At 52.6% G+C, this 25,170-nt stretch overlaps 1 protein-coding gene across 1 annotated transcript in view; it reads left to right on the top strand.

Annotated features, from left to right (window-relative positions):
* Positions 1-25,170, top strand: part of RAB11FIP3 (RAB11 family interacting protein 3) — a 59,335-nt gene that overhangs the window by 16,228 nt on the left and 17,937 nt on the right. Inside the window, exons 2-5 of the mRNA XM_075165879.1 lie at positions 1,826-1,917; positions 16,424-16,611; positions 19,783-19,956; positions 23,995-24,129. Coding sequence (XP_075021980.1) covers positions 1,849-1,917; positions 16,424-16,611; positions 19,783-19,956; positions 23,995-24,129 — 566 coding nt within the window. The 5' untranslated portion in view covers positions 1,826-1,848. The remainder of the gene's footprint in view (positions 1-1,825; positions 1,918-16,423; positions 16,612-19,782; positions 19,957-23,994; positions 24,130-25,170) is intronic.

Below are 25,170 nucleotides of genomic sequence, written 5' to 3'. Positions count from 1 at the left end.
GGTGGGGACAGGGTAACATTTGAGGAGAGGGAGAATACCGTCTTAAGATACTTCAGTGCCAAACCCGTTAGTTAGAGGTGGCCTGAGGCTGCCTTGCCTTGAGCAACGTGCTCGGGCAGCACCGATTTCACCTGCATCTCGCTGCCTTGCTCAGGGTTGCGCGCAGGAGCCCCGGCCGCTGGAAGCGCAGCTGATAGCAGCACTGCTGCCCGGCGCCGCGAGCGGGGAGAGCAGCGGGGATATTGAAGTCATAAATTGCGAACAAGAGCAGCTTTCATCCGATGAAGCCGTGACCCCGCCGTGTGCTTACTGTAGAGCACGGCATCGTACGCTGGTTTCTGGAAAAGCAATTTGGCTTATTGCCGGGTTTGATTTACAGACTAACCCCTGGGAGCCCCAGACCCAGGTTGGGGGGGGGCTTGTTTCTCGGTGCCACAGCTTCTCCCACCCCCGTGGGCTGCCGGTACCCATCGGGTCGGGAGCTCCGGTATCTCCTGGGGCCCTGGCTATGTTTGCATTTAATGGTCAGCTGAAGGAGGCACTGGGGAGGGTGTTTGGGTGGGAAGGGTGTTGCTGCAAGCCTGACTCCTTACTCTGTCCTGTGCCCTAATCCCTTGAGTTCATCCTAGCTGGACAGATCCCTTAATGAAAAATGGCCCTTCGTGATATCTGGAGATGGACCCAAAGCGGGAGCCCTGGCTGTGACTATATAAGGGATATACCCTTCGAGGGAGGCTGTGGGTCATCCCGTCCGGGTGCCGCTCGGCTGCAGCAAAACGCCACGCGACTTACGTGCCCCTTCGGTTTGGACCCGAGCCTGGGAAGCCGTTTGAATCGGCTGCGCTGCCAGCCTGCTGGGAAGCCACCAGCCTGAAGGACGCAGCGGGCAGACCCTGCCTTGTAGCTCTTTTCTCATCATCTGCCTCGAGCAGCTGTAAAAGGAAAAACCTGTCCCTCCCCAAATCGGGGCGATCGCCGAGCTTTCCTAGGAGCACTGACATAATGACTCCCTCTGCCCAGCCGAGTTTATCGGCATCAGACAAACCTAGTGCCGCAACGCTTGCAGCTCCGAGGCATGTGGTTTTGAGCCTGCTATTTATTTTGGGACTGCAGCATCTGATCTTGATTTGGTGTTTCCAGCCTGTGATCTAGGTCGTGTGCTGGATCAGGCATTAGCTGTTGCTTGAGGGAGCACGGGGAATTTACGCTCCCTTCCTCGGTCGAAGGGCTCGGAGAAAGGCTGATCTGCTCTGCTGCAGATGGGTGTTTGGGGGTGGGAGGAGTAACTTTTTTTTTTTAAGCAATCTCCTTGAAAACCTCCTATTTTCCTGTCCCCCTGTGAGAATGGCTCCTAATGTGGCTGGCCACGGGAGGAGCAGTGGATGATAAAAGCTTCGGTGCAGCTTGCTTTCTCTGCAGTTCCCATGGTAGTTGGCTGTCACACATAGATCTAATGTATTCCCTGCCCACAGCAAGATTAAAGCCTTCTGGGAGAAGAATAAGAGGATGCAGGAAACGGGGATAGGGAAGAAACCAGGAAAAGGAACGGAGACCATGACGGGGTAGGGATGAATCCAGGTGCTAGTCCCATCGGAGCAGCACGGGGCCTCATAGGACCTCTGCCGGGGAGCAGCCATCCCAGTTGCCTTCCACCCGAGGTGGTGGTGGGATGCCTGGAAGCAGAGGTCCTTTCTGAAAGCTGAAGGCACCGGTGCACGCAAGAGGAAGTTCTTGTCCTTCTGCTGCCGCGTCTCCCAAAGCCGTCCTTCGTTTGAGGGCGTGCGTTTGCTTTTGGTGATTCTTTCTTTTTTATTTTCCTCTGCAGATCCTGACAGCCAGTTGTATGATATGGGATATACCCCTGAGGAGGAAACCCCGGCCTGTCCTGATGAGTTTGATGACTTCGTCACGTTTGAGGCAAGTATGAGTGCTGTTAACTCCCACAAATGTCGGCTGTGGACGGTGTGAGACTTGAGCACGGAGGGTTTGGCTGGGGGCGAAGAGCATTTGCTGTGGTAGGGCTCAGAGATGCTTAACATGTAGTAAAGACAAATCCTTTAATCTGTGGGTGACTGGCCCCGGGGAACTTGCACCAAGCATTTGGTGCTGTTTGAAATTGGTGTTCAAGCAAAAACCCGCAGCTCGAGCTGTCTTAGCTTGCGTAATGCCAGAGCGTGGTGCCCTGGGCGAAGGAGGGAGATCTTTTTTTGTGGTGAAACACCAGCAACGTGGGAAGGGTGCCTGCTGCTGTCGCGTTTGTCTCGTTGCTGGAGTTTCTGAGGTGGGAGAACCTGAGCCTGATTTTGAGATGTACCAGCGGGGAGCCTACCTGAGAGGCACCGCAGAGCGGTCGGACGTTGGCACTCGCTGCTGTTTACCCAGTAAAATTCAGATTTTTCTCGCTATTCTTGGACTTGATCAAGGATGCTTACTGACATGTTTTTGGTTTTTTTTTTTCCCTTTTGTTAAGGTTATGGCCTCCATCCCCCGGTTCCCTCCTGTTTTCCTTAGCGCAGGAGCATACTGCAGTAACATCCTGTATCTGCTCTCCCCAGCTAAAAGGAGGCTGCTGTTACAGTGACCTCTTGTCTGTCTTTGTGGGCTTTCGGGCTTTGCTTGGCAGGCTTCCTCCGTTCCTGCTCCGTGCCTTCCAGCCTGGAGCAGAAGGCGCTGCAGGTGCCTTCAGAGCAAAGGGCCGGCTGGCTCCCTAGTCCCGCGTGGGGACTGAATAGCTTCCTTCTGCTTCTCCTTTTCCAAACTTTCCTCTTCAGGTTTCTGACTCTTGTGTCTTGGTACCCTGGATGTTTTTACCACACAAATTTACTTGCAAAGGGACTCCCAGCCTCCTTTATATTTGCATGCAAATATATATGTCTTTGCTTTGTATAGTCTGTAATATGTTATTTTGGCCTTGTGACTTCTTGATAAAAGGCTCAAGCTATTCTTTTTGAGTTTCCTAATGATAAACTGGGTGTTGGGCAACTGGTCTTCCTCATGTTAGTGAGAAGCACAGGTCCATCACTTAAGACTGCTTGAAGCTCGCACGACTCACGCTTGACAGTCGACCAGGTCGTCATCCCATTTCCCAGCCAGGCGCGGGTTTTCTCTTGAGCCGGTTTGCTGGCTCTCATTCTCGATCAAGTCAACAGACTTGCACCGTCACCCTGAGCAAGTTGCTTATTCCCTTAGGACTGCTCGGATGAGCACAGCCTTAAGAGCATGAGATCCTGGGTTCCTCCCCCAGAAGGCTTTCAAGGGCGTGCTGAATATTAGATTATTTTTCCTTTTCGAAAGATAGTTACAAAAGCCAGTGATAGCTGGGTGGAAGGGGGACAGGAAGGGAGATGGGTTTTCATACTTTTTTCTCTAGCTGGTGCAAGGTCACAAATGTGCTTTTTAACCGCTGGACTGAGCTGTTTAGAGGCTGTGACAGTCTGCGTCGCAGTGCTCGTGCTGGCAAGGGCTTTTGCTTTTCGCTCCTCAGAAACAATCTTCTCTGAGATTCAGAGCAGGGATGTTTTCTAAGGGCTAATTTAACATAGATGAGCTCTATCAGTGCTGCAAGCTATTCTGGGCAGGAATACCAACAAGCCGGGTGTGTGCCCCGCTGGGATGAAATACTTCTGCTGCTGGGCCATCGTTTCCTTGAAACGACAAGGTGACCCAAAGGAAAAAGGTGATGAATCCTGAAATCTCCTTTTCAGAAAGATGTAAATGGATTCTTATCCTGAATTCAGGGTAATCGTCTAAAGATCAGAGCTCTGTTGGTGTCTATGTTTAATATGCCGGGGAAGAATTACCCTTGTTGTCTTGGATACATGATTCGAAATAATTTCCAGCTTGCAAGGATTTTGTAGAGGTTCAGCAAATGAGAACAAGATCGAGAAACACCGCTCAGTGTTGTGAGTGTAAAAATAAATTGGTGTCTTGGGGAGCGTGGTTTTTTGTTCTCGTTTAGCTGAGCAGTGAGCTCCCAACGTGCGTTTTATTCCACGTGTCCTGTAGTGCAGTACCGTGGAAAGCTTGAGCTGTTTCAGGGAGAGGGAAGAGAAAAGCCGCCGTACAAAGCAACCGGCTGGGAGCAGCAAATGGGTGTTTTTCACCGGAGCACCGTGCTGCCCTGCCTGGCAGAGCTGTCTGCTGGCTCCGCACCTGCTTCCTTAGGTGCAGCAGGCAGCTGCTCTGGAAATCGTAAGACAGAAAACAGAATAAATGGCCTTTCCCGATATATATTCTACCTTGCTTCGATTCACCTGGCAGAGAGGAGGGGGGAAAAAAACACCCTTTCAAAGGCGTTGCCTTTCCTCCGAGTAGACCTCCCACACCACCAAAAAGCAGATTGGATTCTCAAATGTCTTCAATTCAGACCTGGGAAGACGGTGCCCAGCGAGAACGCAGCTCTAAAACTTCCCGCTACGTGGGACCACCAGGCAGCTAAACAGCTTCTTCAACACGACAGCTTCCTTCTCAGCCCCCAAAACGCAACTGGTGGGCTTCAAACACCGGGTGAGCCCCTCTTGCTTTGGCAGGACCATGGGGCGAGGGAGCATAAAAAACCACCCCAAGACACCAGTTTATTTTTACACTCACAACACTGAGCGGTGTTTCTCGATCTTGTTCTCATTTGCTGAACCTCTACAAAATCCTCAAGTCAGAGGACGTTTGAAAGGTGAGCTGAAGGAGAGGTGCTGCATTTGCAGTGCCATGGTGCTGAGAGTAATTGTGGTTGCTGGATTTGGAGTATTGGCTCTGGGCCCCCTTAAACAGCACAAAATCGTAGTGGCTTGAGCGCTTGGCTCTTGCAAGTGTTGGGGCCTTGAAGAGAGCTTTTCTCTCCTAAATGTTTGTTCAAACAAGTGTAAACAAGCGCTTTAAGCAGTCTAAATGAAAATGTCTTCTCTTTGTTAATAAGGTTGCTCTTCTTGGTGACTCATCCCCTCTTCTGGTGGCTGTCATCAGAGAGAGCTGAAGATCTGCAGAAAACCCTGAGTACCCAGAATCGGTGTCTTTCAGCGAGTGTTTGCTCTGCAGAGAGAACAGCCAACACTTGCACCTTCCAGTAAGGGCCTAAAAGCCTCTCGAAGGGGGCAAGGGCTGAACTTTGACACTTGCAGGGACTTTTGTAATGTCGGATACCTCCACAATTCAGCCGCTGGTGGGGCTCCTGATGTGGCACGGAGCTTCTGGCTCTTGTTGCGCCTTGCCAGGTCTGTCCGGCAGACGGGTCTGACTGTTACAGTGTCTTCAGAGAGGATTTCTGGTTGCGTGGCTCCGCTGAGGCAGCGGCTCGCAGGGGATAGGAGACGCGGGAGCCTGGGTTCCTGCAGCCATGTGGCTTCTTGTGCATCCAGCTGCGCTTGCAGGGGGCCCGTCGCAATCCCTAGCGCTCCGCTGTCGCGCGTGCAAGAGGAATCTCATCCCTGTCTGCCCGCTCCAGAGCAGGGAGAACATCACCTCGCCGGGGTTACCTGCCTGCCTGCAGCCCGAGGTGGACGTGCGGTGGTGGCAGGGGAGCTGGGTGACAAGCTTACTGCTTTCTACTTCTGCAGAGAAATGTCACTGAAAAATAATGACAGCGTTTTTGGCTACCCTGCTTTGTAAAACCTGTGTAAAGGGAGCTTAGCGCCTGTCTGCCCAGACACCTGAGTCCTTGCCTGCTTTCCCTCAGGCTGGGCTAGCGCAGCTTTGCTGCTGACTAACTGGAAGATAGAAGTTATCCTCGCCTCCCTTGCAAGCTCCCATGAAGCTGGTGACTCAGTTCTGAGGTACTCGGGCTCGTTTGCAATGCCCTGCGGGGGGGAAAGGTGAATTTGGGGCTAGCTTTCTTGATGCCCGCTGTGCCTTGCCCTAGGACAAGGGCTCTCCGCCCTGTCTCCTGGGGGCGGATGAGCCCACTTGAGCAGCGCAGAGCGGGAAGGCTGACTCTCCTAAAATGAAAGAAAGCCACAAAAATTCGGTGTGCTGCCAGAGTTACGCTGGGACTGGGCATGGCGATGTGTAACCTTAGGTGGGCTGGGGGAGAGGCCGAGCCGGTGCGAGGCTGTGCTCAGTAAAGGCTGGCCGGGAGCACCATAAATAGCACAAATGCCTGTTTTAGCCATGGGAGCTTGGGCCAGCACGGTTGTAGAAAGGCCCTTTTTGAGATCTGCAAAATAGGGCAGCTGCAACTCCTGCGGGTGAGAGGTGCGGGGGCAGCGGGGCCGGCGGTGCTGAGCGGTGCTGTGCGCCTTGCGCAGGGCTGTTGCCATCTGCTGGGCGGCCGCTGTGGCTCCTCTCGGTAGCAGCCAGGAAAATGCATCGCGCTGAGCCGTGCACAGCCGCGAGAGGAGTGTTTTGCTTTCTCAGAACAGCAGCACTAACCAGGCACGCAGCAACGCTAACCAGGCACGCGTGTGGGCACCCAGCAATCCTTACCCCCCCCCAGGCGTGTCCCCTCTGAATGTTCAGCAGCAAGTTGAACAGCACAGTAGGAGTGGATCTGGGGAGTAAAATGGTCCTCGGTGAGGTCCCACATCTAGTTTTGTGCATGTTGGGAGGAGGGGATACTCCTGGCTCTCTCCAGCCTGCCTGTCCGGAGGTGCCGCTGGCAGCTGCTGCAAGAACTGTTGCCTCTGTTAAAGTTGGAATTTCTTTCCATGTGGAGCAATTGAATTTAATGCTTCTTGAAGGGCAAAAATGGGAGTGAGGCAATTTAAATCCACGTCGCTGGATTTCTCCAGCTGCTCAGAGTTTCTGCAAAGGGGACCAAAGACTTGTAGGGTTCCAGCTGTGCGCTGGTAACACAGAAGCTGTTGCTGAGAGCGCCTGGTGTACCACAACGTGGGTGTGCGGGAGCCGTTCCCTGGAGGCATCAGCTATTGTTCCTCGTGGCTCGTGTTTTGCAATGAGCCTGTGTGGAGTGGTTGTATGAGTCTGCTGTAGACTCGCTGTCTCTCCTCCTGGTAGCCCAGTGGACCCCCTGAGCCCTCCTTTCTTATTACAGGCTCCCCGGGAAGTTATTTTTCTTTCCCTAAGGCAGAGAGCTGCGCCGCGTGAGCAGAGAGGGTATTTGGAGTATGCGTTTTCTGCCTCAGCAGGGGACCTGCTTTGCGGTTCTCATCAGTTTACGTGGGGTTTTCCCTCCTCTGCCTCTCCATACCAGCGGATGCATGTCTGGCAGAGGCCAGCCGGTCTGAAAAGTCGGGGTTAAGCTTTGCAGCCTTCAAAGGCAACCTGCCTCCGAGCTGCCCGAGGGGCTCACAGCGCCGGGGGTTCAGCTCGCCAGCTCTGCCGGGGACCCTGTGGGCTGTTCCCTCGCTACCCTGACGCAGGTACGAAGGTCTGCGCTCCTTTGCCACGCCGGCACCGCCGTGGGGATGGGAAGATGAGATGAGACAGCAGCATGTGAAGGCTGCAACTCTTCACCCCTCGGCTCAGACTTTCTTTACCAGCGTCGTTCCCTCGGCTGGAAGGACTGCCCACAACGGGCTTCTCTTCACAGCATTGACCCAAAAGCATTGTTGTGTCCCAACAAAAGAAAATCACAAATCCCTCTCCAAGTCGGCTGCTGGATTTGGTGTTAATTTTGTCATAAACAGCTGCTGCGCTCAAAATCTTGTAGGTGGCCAGAACTGCAGGGCTGTGAAACGTGACGGATGCAGTTTTAAGTCTGTTCATTTGTCCCTTGGGGAAGCACGCAGAGCCCTGGGCAATGTCCCCACTGTCCCCAAAGCCTTTCTGCTCCCCTGCAAGGAGAGGCGAAGGGAGCTGCCCATCCTGTTCACACCTGCAGAGCAGCAAACAAGTGAACGGTCAGTATTATCTTTGTATTGATTAGGCACCAGAAAATACAGTAATCAAATTACTAAAACTGCTGGACTGAACTCTAAAATCAGTCTGGGGTGATAACTGGGTAACAAAAAGCCTGAAAATACCAAGGAAATTCATGTATTGTATAGACTCGGTACTGCTTAGAGGAAAAGACGGGAGTGTAAGTTGGGCTCGAGTGTCCCTGAAGGCAGGATTCTAGTTCAGGGTAACGGTGAGAAATTTCTTTGCTGGTCAGAAAAGATCCTAGTTGGAGTGTTTGCCTTGCACAAAATAGGTTGGCAGGAGTTTGGAAAACAAAGACCTTGAAGCCTTACCTTGAACTGCGAGCACAGTGCGTGGGACCGAGAAACGTGGGAGCTGGACGGCAACACACGGGGTGGGCTGGGGCGCGGGGTAATGGCAGCATCAGGAGGCTGTGAGCGGGCCAGGCAGCGTTGGAAGCAAAGGTGTCTCAATAAGAGTTTGAAAAGTAAAACTGGCGGTGATTGAGGTTTCCTAATTAGCTTTACTGTAGGTGCATCTGACATCAGGTTTCTTGCAGCAGTGCGAGACCTTCCCTTGGGTCCTGCAGCACGCGCGGAGGAGCTGGGAGAGCAAAAGGGCTGCGACCTGCTCAGCGGAGTAGCAGATCCGGACAGAGCCAGGAAGAGAGCTCGGGTTAAAGCATAACTCGCCTGCTGCCGTGCCCATTACTGGGAGTCCTTGCTTTTTTTTGGACTCAGCACAGAAGGTCAACTGGTTATCAAGGTGCAAGACGCTTCCAGTCAGTGTTGCTGAGTAGTAGGTCCTGCTCGGGGCACTGCGCTTCAGGAAGGATGTGGCCCAGAGGGGAGCAAGGATAACCCGGAGAAAATGAGAAAATGTGATTTGTGAAGGTAATGGAAAGAAATAAGTTTGTTTACGCTAGACAGGCACGACTAAGGGAGACCGAGATTTGAAGTATGTGAAGTTTCTGTAGAGAGGAAACAGAAAAACAGACAAAACCCTCAAAACTTCTGGGTTTGAGCGGCGTTACAAACTGTGCACCGTCGAGGACTTTGTCTCTGTACGCCAGCGGCTGCCGCGGGGAAGGGAGGATCCTGCGGATCGGGTCACCCTGCGGCGCTGGCTCTGACGGGGCTCCTGTGTTTGCAGCAAGCAGCTGCTTGGGTGAGGGCAATGCAGAGCTCGGGCAGCGGCGGGGTTGGTGTGTTTGTAAACTCGGTTATCACCGATGACCGAAGCACCAGCCCTTCTTTGAGGGCAATATTGTCATCGCGTATCATAAATTGCCGTTTGAGTCACCCAAAGGGTGATTGCGATTGCTTATCGGTAGCAAAGTACTCCTGATCTTCCCCTAGTGAGCAAGGCAAGCTTTATTCATTTTTCTATTTGTGGCTATAAGGAAGGAATTTGTCATTTAGTGCTTAAATATTCACCAGAAATATCAGGAAGGATGAGATAAGCCCTGGAAGCCTCTATAGGTCCTTTTCAAAATTAACCTTTTTCATTTGTGATGGTTTTATGGGAAAAGAAGGCGCGTGCACCTGGAGCGGGGCTGGCCGTTGCGTGGGCCTTCGAAAGCGTGCTTTTATTTTGGTATTCTCGGAACCGGGAGGGCTGCAGTCACACGGCAGGGAAGTGTGCTTTAGCTCGCCTCTCTTATCGCGGGGGCCGGGAGGTCGGGAACAAAAGGCGCTCTGTTCGGGACCGGCGCTCAGTCGGTAAGCCTCGCGCCCGGCGTCTCCTGGACTTTGCTTCCCTCCTGCCTCGCAGAAGCAACCGGCAGCTCCTGGAGCTGGATTTGACTTGGACGAGGAGGCGATGTGTCCGCAGGTGGGTTTGGAGTGCTAAGAGGAAGGATTGGGTTTTAGGAGGAGGCAGGTCTCTGGCCGCGGGACTGCTCTCAGCCCGGAGGTGCTGGGAGGAGGCAGGTTGGGCAGCCACCCGACTCGGTGCAGCATATTTAGGAACAGTCTTTCCTCCCTGTAGTCCATGGGGGGTGTGCATATGATGGTACCTTTGTAGTCCTCTCTGCCTGGGTCTTCCTGGGGGAGTCGGACCGGGAGGGACGGTGGCTGCAGGCTTTCGGGGTGCTGAGGGCAGCCTGCGAGATCTGGTGTCTTGTGGGTTGTTCTTTGGGTTTGGAGTTCTGGTGTTTTGGTTGGTTGTTTGGGTTTTTTTTTTTTTGGTAGGTGTTTTCAGTTTGCTCTGACAGATGCAGCACGGTTCTCTTGCCCAGCTTGAGGGGTACTGTTGAGCATAGCAGTCTTGAAACCCGATTTCAGGGGCTCTGTTGTGAAAGGGGAGCAGTTGCCTTCGCCCTAGGCTGAGCGTGAGCTCCCTGGCTTCTCTGAAAAGTGGACATCGCCCAAATACAGGGGAAGAGGCAAATATTGTGGCCAAGAGGTCAGTGCCTTGCTGTCGGTGGTAGCCGCCGATGTGGGATCACTTGGTGGCGGATGGGTTTCTGGCTGCCGGCACTCGGAGGCTGAGCTGCCGTGGGGTGTTTCAGGGCTTTGGGAGCGGCTGTATTAATGTAGACTCAGGTGGGACTATAAACACAACTTACCTCCCTTCTCCCTAGCTTTAAATTGGCTTAAAGCCAATTTAAGCATAGGTTGCCTGCTGCGAGACTGGGCAGGCGCATGTCCCCGGCAGGCTGATGCCGCAGCGCCGATAGCCATGCTGGGCTCGGCATCACCGGCCGGGCCACCTCTCTGGGACGCTGCACCCCGCAGGTGGGATGCTCTTCATCTCTTCTTTCGGACGGAGCCGTCCCGCAGCGGGGGTCTCCGGGCGCTCGCAGGGCCGGCTCGGCTCCAGGCAGGGCAGCGTTCCCAGCCCTGGCTGCAGTCGGCAGGCGAGGGTGTCCCTGGAGCGTGGTTTTCGTAGCCGGTGCGTCTGCCCCCTCTGTCCTGTGTGCAATCAGAGCTGGCGTTCATCATAAATAGGCTCATGCTTGCTGGGAAAACAGAGTTGTTTTTCCTTTTCCTCTCCCCCCGCTTCCCTTCCCGAGCTTCCGAGTGTTTGTGGCCAAGGACAGCAGAGCTTCAGGATGCCGGGATGGCTCTGGGCACAAGGGGGGGACCAGCCCTGCAGAAAATGCCTGGGAGGAGCTTCCCTGGGAGCCAGACTTTGCTCTTTTCTTCAAGGCAGCACCGTACCAAAGCTTGGGCTAAAGCTTCTGTCCATCACAGATCAAAGCTTAACTTGTCCCTGCCTAGACCTTGGAGGTGACTCCCAATAGTCTTGTTTCCTCTCCTCATACTCAAGCGGCTTTTTTTTTTAATCAACGTGGTTTTCATAGCACTTCAGAATATTTAATCCAATGGTCTTTACTCCAATGTGTAATCAAATGCCTGGAATAGATGAACTGCTGCTGGAGAAGTCTCCTAAAGGTGCTTCCTCGTCTCACCTGATTTATCAGGGCACGTTACGTCACCCTGATGCTGATTTCATCCCTTTATTCCCTTTTGGAAGCAGGAGGGCTGACTGCTGGGCATTCAAATCCCCGGCGTTTTGCCAGACGCCTTTGAACAGGCGGAGGTGTGCCGGGACGGCGATGCCCCTCAGCCAGGGCAAACAGGGCTGGCACCGGGGGAAATGCCTCGTGGAGGAGTTGGGGTCGGGGATGGGAACTTCAGTCGAACCACGATCGGAACTGTTCGCATCCAGAGGGTGGTGGTCAACGGCTCAATGTCCGGATGGAGATCGGTGACAAGTGCTGTCCCTCAGGGGTCCGTGTTGGGACCGGTACTGTTTAATATCTTCGACAGTGACATGGACAGTGGGATCAGCGAGTTTGCAGATGACACCAAGCTGAGCGGTGCGGTCGACACGCCTGAGGGACGGGATGCCACCCAGAGGGACCTGGACAAGCTCGAGAAGTGGGCCCGTGCGAACCTCATGAGGTTCAACAAGGTCAAGAGCAAGGTCCTGCACCTGGGTCGGGGCAACCCCCGGTATCAGCACAGGTGGGGGATGAAGGGATGGAGAGCAGCCCTGCCGAGAAGGACTTGGGGGCACTGGTGGAGGAAAAGCTGGACACAAGCCGGCAATGTGCGCTCGCAGCCCAGAAGGCCAACCGTGTCCTGGGCTGCATCACCAGCAGCGTGGCCAGCAGGGCGAGGGGGGGGATTCTGCCCCTCTGCTCTGCTCTGGTGAGACCCCCCTGCAGTGCTGCGTCCAGCTCTGGGGTCCTCAGCACAGGACAGACATGGACCTGTTGGAGCGGGTCCAGAGGGGGCCACCAAAATGATCGGGGGGTGGAACAGCTCTGCTACGAAGAAAGGCTGGGAGAGTTGGGGTGGTTCAGCCTGGAGTAGAGAGGGCTCGGGAGACCTTATAGCCACCTTCCGGTACTTGAAGGGGCTTATAAGAAAGATGGGGACAGAGTTTTTAGCAGGGCCTGTTGTGACAGGACAAGGGGGAATGGTTTTAAACTAAAAGAGGGGAGATTCAGACTAGAGATAAGGGAGAAATTGTTTATGATGAGGGTGGTGAAACCCTGGCCCAGGTTGCCCAGAGATGGTCGATGCCCCATCCCTGGGAACATTCCAGGTCAGGCTGGACTGGACGGGGCTCTGAGCAACCTGATCTGGTTGAAGATGTCCCTGCCCACGGCAGGGGGGTTGGACTAGACGACCTTTAAAGGTCCCTTCCAACCCAAACCCTTCTGTGATTCTGTTTCAGTTCAGGGGCTGTGTGTGTGCATGTGTCCCAGTTTTAAGGTCTGAGGTTTACTTGAAACGTCTAAGGGTATGTTATATTTGATAAAAACTTAAAATACGCTGATACTGGTGACACCAACCCCATTATGAACGTGGTGGGGACGTTCCTGGCAAGTCCCCCGGTGCACTTGTAGCCTAGCCTGCCTGTCCCAAGCCCACGGACGTCTTTAAGCGTATCGTGGGTCTTTTTTTAATCTGGACAAAGTGCTTACTTTCTGCCGGCTCACAGACAGGCAGACTTGGCCGAACGAGAGATGTGGCAGGGGGGTTTAAAGGGTCAGCGCACAAACCGGCTGCTCGTGAGGCCATAGAAAAGAGGTTTCTGTGACCTGTGGCTGCACCTTTGCCCAGGGCACAGGGACTTGGTTTTGCTTTGCTTTATCAGGTAATACCTTATCTAAGTCCCCTTGTTTGCCTATCTCTGCCTTGCATCTTTTCTTGAGGTTTAGTTACTTAATCTGTGATGAAATGTAAAGCAAAGTTCTCCACGCTTGCGCTCAGGAGAAGGACTTTGTTTACAGTTTCAGCTGCCTCTTAACTCATTGACCATGTGGGTTTAATTTTAATAGGGCTCTTGCGTTTGAAATCTCATCTAGGCTAGTATTACATGAGATAAATTCTTCTCCCTTGCTAAATACAAAGGAAGTTTGCAAATTGTGTTACCAGTCATCTTTTTTAAAAAAAAAAAAAAAAAAATCGCTGCACATCCTCGGTGTGGCTGAAGGAGGACAGTTAATGTGCTGTTCTGGTGGCTACTTCTAGCTCTAAAGGGTTGCTCCCTCATTCAGCCTGTCCGTACCGGTGTTTCCCATCCGTAAGATGTTTTGTAACAATTTGATAGATAAATCATCTAACTAAGGGCACCGAGATGTTCTGATCCTGGTTATGCTCCATAGAGAGGGCCAGCTCTGGTAACCGCGACAGGGTGGTTTTTAATCAATTTGCTTGTGGGTTGGGGTTCTCTGGTTTTGGTTTTTTGGAGGGTTTTTGTAATAGTTGTCTTGACTTTGTGCTCCTTAATACTTCAATGTATACTTAAATTTAAGCTTTTCCAGCGGGAAGGGAAAAAAAACCAGCAGCGTTTACTTTGGAATCTGCAAGCAAAGTTATTTCCAGTTTGGCATTAAATCTTTTGTAGAGAGGCAAGAAGTATCCCTTTGAAGCATGCAGGTAAATCTGCAGATGCGGATGGCTGCTGTCATCTCTCAGGCCCTCTCTGCTGCATCGGATCCCCGCTGCTTCCCACCCAGCACAGCCCTGCCAGTCCAGCACGAAGCGCCGTCGCTGCTGCGAGCGCCGGGGACATGTGGTGTGGGCTGAAGATGGGGGTTTTTTTGCCCCCCAAAGCAAAACATAACCAGTGTTGCAACACAACGTTGTCTGCTGCGCTGAAGGCTGGCCTCCCCTAAACTTGGCGTACGCTGCAGATGCCTGGGAGAGCGCTCGAGCTGCCCGAGCATGCCCTCCTGTGCAGGCTGGGGAGCCGCCGGGCTCGGCCCGGGGATGGTGCGGTGTCCTCGGGTGTCCAGCTGGCAGACCCAGCCTCCTCTTCCAAATCTTCCTCGTCCTCCTTCTGCTCGAGCATTAAGAGCCTGACTGGTGTTTCTAGGAAGTGCAGCATAAATCCCGTAAAGCACTTAAGCAAGTCCCCAGCTTTAGGTATATAAGTAGTCTTGCTGGATTTATGCTTTTTAAAGTGTGTGTGGGGGGTTTAGGGGGCTCTTGTTTTTATCTCGAAGGCTAGTGAAAGGCACCTTCTCCCGTGCTAGGGATGACGTCCGTTTGCAGCAGCCTCTCCTCTGAATCAAGTTCACTTGATTCACCCCATCTTCTCCTGATGCTGACTTTAGACTCGGGTTCTGTGAAGATTTATGTCATGTCTAACTTCAGGGTGGTGTCCTAGAGAGATGCTGGTGTCCGTAGACCAGCGTGGGTCTGAGCCAAGCTTACAAGAGGGGCTCCTGTCTGCCTCCAGCCATCATCCAGCTGAGAGTTGCACGGGGGCTGATGAGAGCACTCAGCGGGGAGCAGAGCAAGGGTGTCGACTCGGTCGCTTTGCTCTGCTCCCCGGTGTCCATGTAGAATAGGAACCGCTGTTGAGCAGATCTCCATCCATCCCTTCAAGGTTTTCAGAGCACCTGTACAAGTTCTTCCTGTCCCTTTTTGGCCTCGCATGTGTTGAGGCAGCCTGGGAATTTGTGGGTGAAACAAAATGAGGCGTTGGTTGTGTCTTGAGCCATTTTGCATCAGTGAAAGCTGCAGAAGTTCTTTGGGCTGCTGAGTATTTACCCAGAAGAGGAGAATCAGGTCAGCGAGAGCAGTGTTTGCGAAGTCTAGGCAACACGATGGCAGCGGGACGTTGGTCTCCCTTGGTCTGGTGCTCCCCTGCTGTACAAATACAGCTTCTCTTGTGCCAGAGGGCAACGTCTGCAGCAATGGGCAGGACTCTTCCATCCTGCCATATACATACCCTGCTTTGAATGAACACCTCTAAAATAATTTTTCATTCTGCTGTCGCAAGGCCAGTATGTCTGTGTATTTTCTTTCCAGCTGCTGTAATACAGGGCTTTGAGAAACCTCGTTTTCTTGAAAATCCTTGGAAAAAGCAGTGAAAGCTGCTCTGTGTGCTCTCTGGCAGAGGAAGAGAGGTTTGCTGCAGTGTTGGTGCCTGCGTTCAAAATGCCGCTGCTTTGCCCTGCTGCGGTGCTGGAGGGGGTGCAGCCAGCAGCTGAGCAAGTTTGATCCCGTTGGGAGAACTTCAGATGGAGCAAATGGCTTTTCATGAGCATCTTTTCCTCTTGAGGCCAGGCAGGAGGGCTCCCGTCCCTCTGCCCGACCCCTCCGGTGACAGGGGATCAGCTGGAGCTCAGCGCCGGCACTGACCGATCCCACCGCGATTGAGATCCCAGAGCCAAAAATGATTTGCTTTGTTCTGAGGTGCGCTGGGGAGATCCCATAAATGCTGGGAAATGAGCTGGCACTTTGATGGGTAACAAGAGCTTTTGCTTCAGGAGGCTGTTTCTCCTAGTGCTCCCCACGGCTCTCCTCCGAACACCGGGATGCTTCTGGGCTCAGCACCGTGTGTGTCCAGGGAGGACCATCCCTGCCCACCCGTACGAGCGAGTGGGCAGGACCCAAGGTGAATGCCTGCCTAAGGGGCAGAGCTGGGAGGAAAACCCAGTCCTCCGTGCTTGTAGCATGGCGTCTTAAAGACCAAATCGTGCTTCTTTCCTAGAGCCTGCTGCAGGTAACGGATGTGGTGAAGTAGCGCAAAATCTTCGAGGTGCTGTTCCAGCTGAAGTGCAGAGATTTGAGTGTCCTGCTGATGCAGTCCCTGCAAATTAGAGGCTGTAATGAAGACTTATAAACCAGCTTATTTTCTGCTGAGGGATGGAAGATGCCCTCGTATTACTAGATGGGGGGAAAAAGTGCTTTAAGGGCTAACTGGTAGTTTTGAATGGTGATTTTTGCAGAGAATTCAGATTAATAATGTGTCCTCTTAAAATCGAGCGGGTGAAAGCAACAGTGATCAGAACTGCTGAATAAGCAGTGGGTAATCCCTCCAGGACTCGACAAATCCATACTCACTCACAACAAAATCTCCCTCCAACTCTTATTTAGTATATATTTCTGTAATCTCTTTTCCAAAGACTGCTGTTGCAAAGCATGCAACGCCCCGAAGGCCGTGGTGCACCCCGGGGCGCCGCTCGGTCCTTGGACCTGGAGACAGAGCAGCACCTGGACGTGGGGTACGGCTCACGCTGGTTTTAGGAGGTTGGATTTCTGTGCCTAGAAATGCAACGCAGCAGTAGTTAACTGCCCCATATGTGTTTTGTCCTGCTCTGCAGTGAAACCGCGTAGCTATACTACCTTCTCTCTTCCCTCTTGTGTTTTTTGAACAGGCAAATGAGGTGACTGACAGTGCTTACATGGGCTCAGAGAGCACGTACAGCGAGTGCGAAACCTTCACGGATGAAGACACCAGCACACTAGTACATCACGAGATGCACGACGAAGTAGAAACGGACAGCGCCATCGACTCCACCGTGCACTCGGAGTTCACGGATCCCATCGAGGAGCCGGAGCATGGGTGAGTGGGAACGGCCAGGAGCAAAACTCCCCGTGCGGGGCAGGAAACTCTGGCAAACTGGGAGCAGACGAGGACCGAGGGAGGCGCAGCCTGAGGATTTAAAATAAAGTGGGCTGAGTCTGTCTTGCTGAAACTGGTTGGTTTGTTCTTTGTATTTGTAACTTCATGCAAGACCAAAATAGCTCTTCTTTAAGAATAATAATAATAATTAGACTGCACTATGTGTAGGCTGTTTTGGAGCTCAGCCTGGCAATCTCTTTGAGTTAATCGTTGCTTGCCTTGGGAGAACTTCTGTACCCTCATTAGCATCTTTAACCTCTAAAATAAGTTCTCAGATGATCCAAACACCTGAAATACTTGCAGTTTTTAATCTATCGCTTAAGCCAGAAACTCAACATATAATTTTCAAGTCAGGAGGAGAACTCATCGTAATCTTGTTTTTCCTAAACACGCGTGTGCCCTTTGATGTGCAACCATCTCCTGTAATAACTAGTTTTAAACTTGTGCCTGAAGCACAGAAGTGTGATCTACGTCTAAGATCTTTGTCCCCGTGTCTGAACCGCTGCTGGCGAAACTGCTCCTGGGCCCGCCTCATTTCCTAGATTTTGCAGGAAAAGTTGGTTTTTGGGGTGAAACTGGGATGCTGAGAAGGCAGGAGGGGAAGGAATAACTCCTTTAATAGGGACCCAAGCGCACCGGTTTGCGCTGAAACCTCTGGAACCGTCATCGCCTAAAGTCTGCTAACGCACAGAACTTTTTTGGCCAAAACCACACCACCAGGTGCTGGTGAGTACTTAACGGTTCCCGTTGCTTTTAGAAAGCACCGGGCTTCCTTCCCACCCCAAAATCACATCTGGGGACGTCAGAGATGCAGCGAGCGGTCAGTGCTGCTGGGCAGTCGGTGCCGGGGCTGAAAGGGTGCTGTGGATTAGGGAAGAAAAGAGATTAGCTGGCTAGGCTCTCCTCGCCCGAGCGCGTTCAGCTCAGTGACAGTTAAATCGGGATATAATCGGTTGCTGGGCTCCCCGACCGCCGAGCGGAGGGTCTCCGGAGGGGCCATGGCAGCCTGCGTGCGCTCTCGTCCTCTGGGGAAAATGCCGTGCCTCGGATTCACCTGCCTGTAGGTACAAAATACTTTGCTTGGGAATTTTGGTTTTTTCAAGATTAGGTTGTTCTTGAGGCTTCCCTGCTACTCCCAGCGTGGGCCTGGGAAGGTCGGGTGTCCTTTGGGTGCTCTATTGCCAGGTGTGTTAAATGTGCGCAAATTCCAGGTAGCCAAAAAATCAGGGAAAGAGTTCATTTGGCGTAAAGATTTGGAAGGCTTGAGACGGAAACCTCTGGAAGTCTATTCCCAAGTTGTTGAGGGCTGGTTTTGGTGCATCAAACCCCGGGCAGGACAACGGTTTTATGCCTCTAGTGCCCAGAGCTCTTCCAGGGGACAGTCAGTAAGTACAATCCGACCAGCGCAGCTGGTGGACTGAATCAAAGCTTCAACACTGCTTTTCAGGAGCTGTTAAAGCTCAACATACCTTAGATGGCGTGAGCTTAAGTGGTTATTTAGGCTGTGTGTAGTAAAGATTAGTTGGACTCTGGATCTCAAAACTGCTAGAGCCCCCAGTAGGTGTATATGAAATACTTGTACTATTTATTGCCCGAAGCATCCCTGGCTGAGGGTTTCCAGGTGCCTGATCAGATCTGCTTCTGTACGGTGCTTGTCAAACCACAGCCCCAAATTTAGAGATTTGGGGTTGGGTTTTGCTTGCAAGTTAAAAATTCCACCCTCTGCTTTCCTTCTATTCCTGGAGAGATTTCCGATGCTTTCGGCAATGGTCTGCTGGGTGCAGCGTCTGACTCACCGCTGGGGAGGACGGGTTTCTGACGGGTCCCGCTGCGGGAATAACGGTGCTTCTCAAGTGCACAGGGAGATGCCCACGAGCTGGACTGGACTTGTCTGTGGTTAAATAGAGATCTGCTGCTGTTTTGGCTGGAGGGTTGACATGTTTTTTATTAGCGGGATAAGGGCAAATCCTTCAGATGGTGCAGGTTTTTGTCATAAATGGCTTATCTGTAATCCTTTTTCTTTCTGATTTAGTACAGCAATCTAGTCATACCCCCATTTTCCCTCTCCTAGCAAGTGGATGAAGATGGGGCGTAGCTGGAAATACCAGTTTTTATAATAATGTGATCTTTTTTTTTTTAGCATTGAATTTTGGTGCTGGTCGCCCCCCAAAACACACACCTGTGGCTCATAGACGTGTGGGCTGCTTTCACAGCTGGGTTTTTGCAAATCCCCCCTGCCTTTTCCCCCCAGCTTAATTTTAAAACCTCTGCAGTCCTGGGCAGGAAGGTCCTCTGAGAGCGGGCGCATACTTGGCTTGACTTCATACAGCGCTGTGCACATGAAAAGATGCTTACAGGAACGATGACTTCTGTGCTGAGCTGAGTCCCCTCCGAAGCAAGGGACGCCCCAGGACCTGTGCTGGGTGTGTTCAGGGTTTAGGCGGAGGCTTAACACACTACAACCTTCTGGATCTGGCATTAAAAACACATGAAACCGCATTCCCCCCTCCAAGATTGTCATGAGTGCGTACGGCGTTTTCCCAGCAGGAGCAGGGAAAGGGCTCCTTTGTCGTGCCCAGGGGTCTGTCGCTGCCGGGTTTGGCAGCTGCCTGTAAACCGCTGGGATTTGTGTCATGGAGGGGGGGTTACAGTGTTAAACCCCGGTGCTGGGCTCTTGATAGGATTATACAGCAATAAGCAAGCGTGAGCCTGGCACATATGTAACTGATGATGTAACTCAAAACATATTTAGGGTGTGTTTGGGACATGCTGAGCTTTTTCTCTACCATGCTTTTGGTTGCGCCTGTGCCGTGCAAGGGCTTGCCACCAGCCCTGGGTACTGTTTTGCAAGTCTGACCGCCCCCAAATCCGATGTTGCAGCTGCCAGTGGAGCTTGCATGAAAAAGCATTGGTTTGTTGTGAAAAAATTGCTGCAAAGTTGCCAGTGGTGCCTGGGCTTCCCCTTCAGCGTTCAAGGGTGAATTGCAGTTTAAGGAAGAGCTAGCCTGGTCTGCCGAAATGGGGGCCGTGACTTGGAAAACAGATGTATCGCGCAATTGGAAAGGCTGCTGCGGTGGCCACGCTCTGACGTCTTCCTCTCTGCTCCCACAGATCCCATCCGCACGACCTGCCCCTGGGCTCGGACCTCAGCCACTCCATCGTTACGGTCATTAGCGGAGAGGAGCATTTTGAGGATTACGGAGAAGGGAATGAAGCCGATCTGTTCTCCGACAGTTTGTGTAATGGGGAAAGCAGCTTTAATAGCTCCTCGTTCCTTTCTCCCAGGTAATGCCCAGCACAGCGCTGGCCACGTTTTAACTGGTTTCACTTGCTTAGTGTCCTCGCCGAGGCTTTGTGTGTGTGAGTTCTCTCCTTTGGGTTTGCACACCAGTCGGCCTGCAAGAGGGGGTTCCTGGCAAACTTTGGATACAACGGGGTAATCTGCTCGGAAGTGGAAGAGTAGTTGCCTCCCTCAGGCTTTCCTTTTCCTGAACAGTGCCCACCCTCCCATCCCACCCGGAGGCACTAATGCCCGGCAGCAGGGGAAGGAGCAGTCTGCCTTTCACGTGCGTCCAGGACCAGCGTCACGTTCCCCCTCCTGTTAGGGATGTGGCTCCTCGCAGAACCTTCTGGTAGAGAAAACTGTCCTTGGTCCTGTTGGATGACCATTTTTTTTTCTTTCTCTCCTGTGCTTGTATTTTTGGCTTTGATACGATGCGTGGCTGGATTCACACAAGCTGTGGCAGCCTTCCTTCTTTAGGCAGCAAGAAGCAGGCTGTAGCGTTTCCCTGCACTCCTTGCATTCGGGTCTGAAACCAGGCAGATGTTGGTTTTCCAGCCCGTGCAGGGTGAGCTGGTATGACAGTACAAACCCATCAGTACTTACTTTCTAAGGAGGGGGGGAAAAAAAAGTGAAAACTGGAATGATCAACCAGTGCTGCAGCCCACGAAGTCTCTGCAGCGACCGACAACACGGGGGACGTGTGTCTCCATCAGGCAGCGCATCTCTGCGCGTGGCGGAGCGGGCCCTGCCAGCCACGCGCTTGTGTTGAAGACAAGAACATATTTTTTTCCTTTGGAATGATACGTTTGCTGTTTCTGCAGCGGTATAAACCTGTTGTCACTTTTTTGGTTTTGCTGTCTGCCTGTTTTCTACCAGCTTCCCAAAGCCCTTCGTGGAGTTTGGGCAGTTCTGATTGCACGGGCTGACGGGAGAACTGCTGTCAAATCTCCACACGTGCCCTTTGCTGCGGGTCGGGGCTGACTTTCCTTTTTGCTGATGCAGCAGCAATTTTGAAGATGTTAACTAAACCTGCAATAGGAGAGCGTTGCTGTAACCCATTACCACTGAAAACCAGTGCTCCAGCGCTTGATGTGATGGGATGCCCTGCAGTGGAAGGGACGTGTCGCTCATCCGCGCTCGTCCCTTGATTGCACTGTGCAGAATGCTGAGTATGGCTGTCTGCGCTGGCGCTGCAGCGTGGGAAGTCTCGGATAAAAACCAGCCTTGATGTTCGTTTCGAGTTTCTCTTTGAGTGTGGGCCTCCAACCTAGTTCAGAAGGCTTCTGGCAAGAAAATACTCAGCTAAAGGAGCTTTGCAATCAGTTAAACTTTTTCTTTAATATCAGTCCGGAGCTCCCTGGTTGCCTACGCTCCCAGTGTTCAAATCTTGCTCTGGCAGGGCACCGTCTCCCCTCTGCTGCTCTGTCTCTTTGGATCTTATCCACGAGATCACGCTCTGCAGCATCTTTCCTCTGCCGGGCGGGCCTCCCTCGGCACGTGGCCACGCAGCTCGTGGTGGTTACGCTGGAGACTCGCTGCTGGGGCTCGCTAGGGAGGCAGGCTGCAGATAAACCCTCCAGAGTAAAGAATGCGGTTGTGTTTGAAACAGAGGGTTTCCTCATGCCTTTCAGGTCTAGCCCTTAACCTGGATTATCGTTGCGTGCGTGAAGGTCCTTAGCTGATCGCTTTCTGAGATTGTGCTGTTTTTCTGAACACAGCCCTGCCTCCCCGGTGCATTTAAACGTAGTGAAACCTTAAAGAACGACAGGATATCTCTGGTTCAGGCTGACCTTTTTTTTCTTTGGCTGTGGTTTGAATACGAGGAACAGTATCACTTGAAAACAGTCACATCGCCACGCACCCTTTCCATGTCACAAGAGTCTCTAAGTGGGCATAACATCGACAAATTTCCCTGCCACAGCTCCAGATCTTCACCAGAGGACTAATGCAAGAACCAAGAGCCTTCAGGGAACGCTATGGGGTATTGCATTTTCCTTGCATGTGTGTTGGTGATCCCTGCTCTTGGGTGGCCACCCCTTCCCTGGCACGTCGGAGAAGTCTCTCTGCAACGCTTGGTGGGAAATGAATGGCAACTGAAAGGAAAAGCTCCTCGCGCGCACCCGTTTCGGCTGCCGACGTGCTGTGTCAGTAAGCACCGATGACCTGTGGAAGACGAACGTTGCTCCAGGAGCTGGAGGGAGGAGGCAGGAAGGCTGCATATGGCGCAGGGGGTGGCAGCTTGCCACGAGGGGTAGGTGGGGACGCCCCAAGGCGCAGTGCGGTTGAGCTCTCGCCCACTCAACGGGCAAGCAACCAACGCAGCCAGAGGCCAAGTATACCTGTACATAACGAAGAGTTGCCAGGCTGGCCTGTGGGTTCTCCCCTACGCTTCTTTTCCCCTTTTGATTAATGCTCGTTAAGATTCGGGTTGACACCTCACCCAGGGGTGCACCCAGCCGGTGCCCGTTTCTGCCTCCCGCAGGGGTGAGGAGGGCTCGCGGAACGGGGCTCACGTGCAGCCGAGCCCAGAAAAGGGCACATCACTTCTTCCAGGGGCCACAAAGCTTCTGTCACCTCTTACCCCATGCAACGCCTGAGCAACTGCACTGACTGCTGGTGGATAGACATTATCCTGGGTCCAAACCTGCCCTAGAGAGTAGGGGGAAGGTTTTTCAATTTTTTTTTTTTCCAGGAATGGGAAGAGATGAGCAATTCGGCGTTTACTGTTGTCCAGTTGCCTGTTCTAAGGGGGCTCGGAAATACTGTACAGACGGCACAAACTCAGAGGCCTGACCCTGGGGGTGGCTGGGCTGCTGACACCCCACCGCCACCAAAAAACGTCAGTGAGGGGTTATGCAAAGGTGCTGAGCCAGGGACCCCCCCGGGGAGTCCCGCGCACCCAGCATCTCCCGGGCCAGGACTTGCCAGTGTGTATCTGTATCACGGGGATGACTAGCCTTTTCAGATGCCTTTTGGTTTTAAGCTTGCTTGTGTTTGCTCACACCTTTTCCTGTCTTTCTTATTGAACTGCTTTGTTTTTTCACTATTAACCTTTCTTTGATTAAAGTCCGTGGCTTCCAGAAGCACGTTTCCCTGCAGACAGGATTTATGGCGTACATTTGGCCCCAAAGTAACACAAACTCTTTGCGGTTCAGAATTCCTTGGCCAAACTCTGTCCTGCCCAGGTCATGTCAGGTGGGGGAAATGGCTCCCTGGTTTGCCAAGTGCTGGTGAACGCCTCAGCAGCTTGTTTTCCACATCAGCAGCTGAAAATGAAAAGCTGATCGGACCCATTAGCTCCCCAGGCTGTTAAAATCCTGTAGACCCCCATGTCCCTGGCCAAAGGGGATGTTCCCTACAACGAGGCAAAGCTGCTGCTTCAGCTTCTGCGGGCTTCGCTTCATAGGAGACGGCAGGTGAATCACAACCGCATTTTGAGCTTACTTTCGAAGGGGAGCTCTTTGCAATGAAAATCCGACTCTGTGCATTACTAATGGTGGGTCCGCAGCTCCACAGCTCATCTATTTTTAGAGCATCCCCTTGGAAAACGGTGCGAATGACCAAAGGATGTGGCTCTTGCCCAGTCCAGCGGTGTGGGAGTTCACCGAGGCAAACCAGGACCATTGCTAGAGCCTCCTGAGACAGGTTGCTTGGAGAATCATGTCGGAAAATGAACGTTGCAGTTCGTGTAGGTTTGTGGAAAGCGTGCACCTCGCCTTCCCTGGGCTCTCGGGGGGTCCCCCGCAAGAGCAGCCTGGCACGGGGGTTTGAAAACGTAAGCCAAGCTCAGCTGCTCCAAGTCTCTGGGAGGAGGGTGATGGAAGTCCTGCTAACTTACAGCAACTCCATATTGACTGCGATTTGGCTTCTAAAATCGAGGGGGGAGGTGACCCAATCTGCCTTGAAGTTTTTAATTGCGAGTCTTGTATCTCACACCAAAAGTTCCCCTGCCCAAACGTACGCTCAGCTTGTGGAAGCCACGGACGAAAATCAGCCCCGTCTGTTCTGTCCTGATGAAATGACCCTTGTGATTTCTCTAGCGCCAATCCGCTCGCTGCGAAACTGCACAGCATTATCGCAGATGAAGCATTTGAGTTTTACTGTAGCCAGTGCCACAAACAAATCAACCGCCTCGAGGATCTTTCTGCTCGCCTGAATGATCTTGAAATGAATAGGTAATTGGGCTTGTGTGTGGCCATTTCAGTGTGGGGAGTGACGTTCTTGAAGGGGAGACTCTCCTTGTCTTGCACAGCTTTCCTTTGCTGATGCATTGCTGGATTCCTGGTTGCGAAAGGGGATGAATTTCACCGAACGAGGTGAGCCTCTCCAGGTGGGAAAGGCTGTAATAACATTATGGAGGGTGAGCAGAAGTTTCCTTTAATCTGAGCCACGGAGGCTGGCAGACGATGAGAGTCTTCCCTTCTGCTCTGGGCAGCCTCTTTGCATGTCCTGCCGAGTGGTGGGTGCTTCTCCACGCTCCCAGTAATGCAGTCCTTGCACCGGGACTTGAAACCGTAAGCTGATCGTGTACAGTATTTCTGTCACCAAGGAAAAGACTGCCAGGTCTTCTGGCCGGTAATACCCAGCGCGGAGGCACGCCTGAGTTGCTGGTTCAACCTGGAAGGGCAGGTACAGCCCGTCCTCCCGCTGCAGCAGTAACCTGAAAACATCAGCTTGCTCTCTGTGGCCTGGGAGCTCTCCTGTAGACTCTTGCTTTGCAGCAGTAAAATCGCGTTCCACCCAGCTTCGCCGGCCGCCTGCGTGCCACCACTAGCCCGGTAGATGTGATAAACGCCGGGGCCTTTGTGTAGGAACTTCATGAGCTTTTGAACGTGACGTTTGAGGTCTACCAGCCAGCAGCTGGACTTGATTTGACAAGTGGGGAGGGATTTCTGTTTGTTTGTTTATTTTTTCAGACCTGTTTGCAGTCCCCTGGGTGGAAGGATGGTGGCATTAATGATGATCATTCTGCTCGCATCTGGTGTGCTATTTCAAGCCTGGTTTTTGGTCATGCTCTTGGTTTCTGTCCTCTACAGGGACAGTGTGACATGGGAGCTCTCCTGGGCTATATAGCTATGGGAAGAGAACTGGAAAAGAAACAGGAGCTTGACCTTAATTTTTTTTAGTGGAAAAAGTACCTCTCTCCCTCTGTCTTTCTCAGGCAAATAGTTGCCTTTGCGTTTGGAGGCCTTGAGGGTCAGTGAGGGGTCTCAGGT

The sequence above is a fragment of the Calonectris borealis genome, chromosome 16, assembly GCF_964195595.1.
Source record: "Calonectris borealis chromosome 16, bCalBor7.hap1.2, whole genome shotgun sequence".
NCBI lineage: Eukaryota > Metazoa > Chordata > Aves > Procellariiformes > Procellariidae > Calonectris > Calonectris borealis.
Note: the sequence above shows the minus strand (reverse complement) of the source record. Positions and strands in the feature narration are given on the sequence as shown.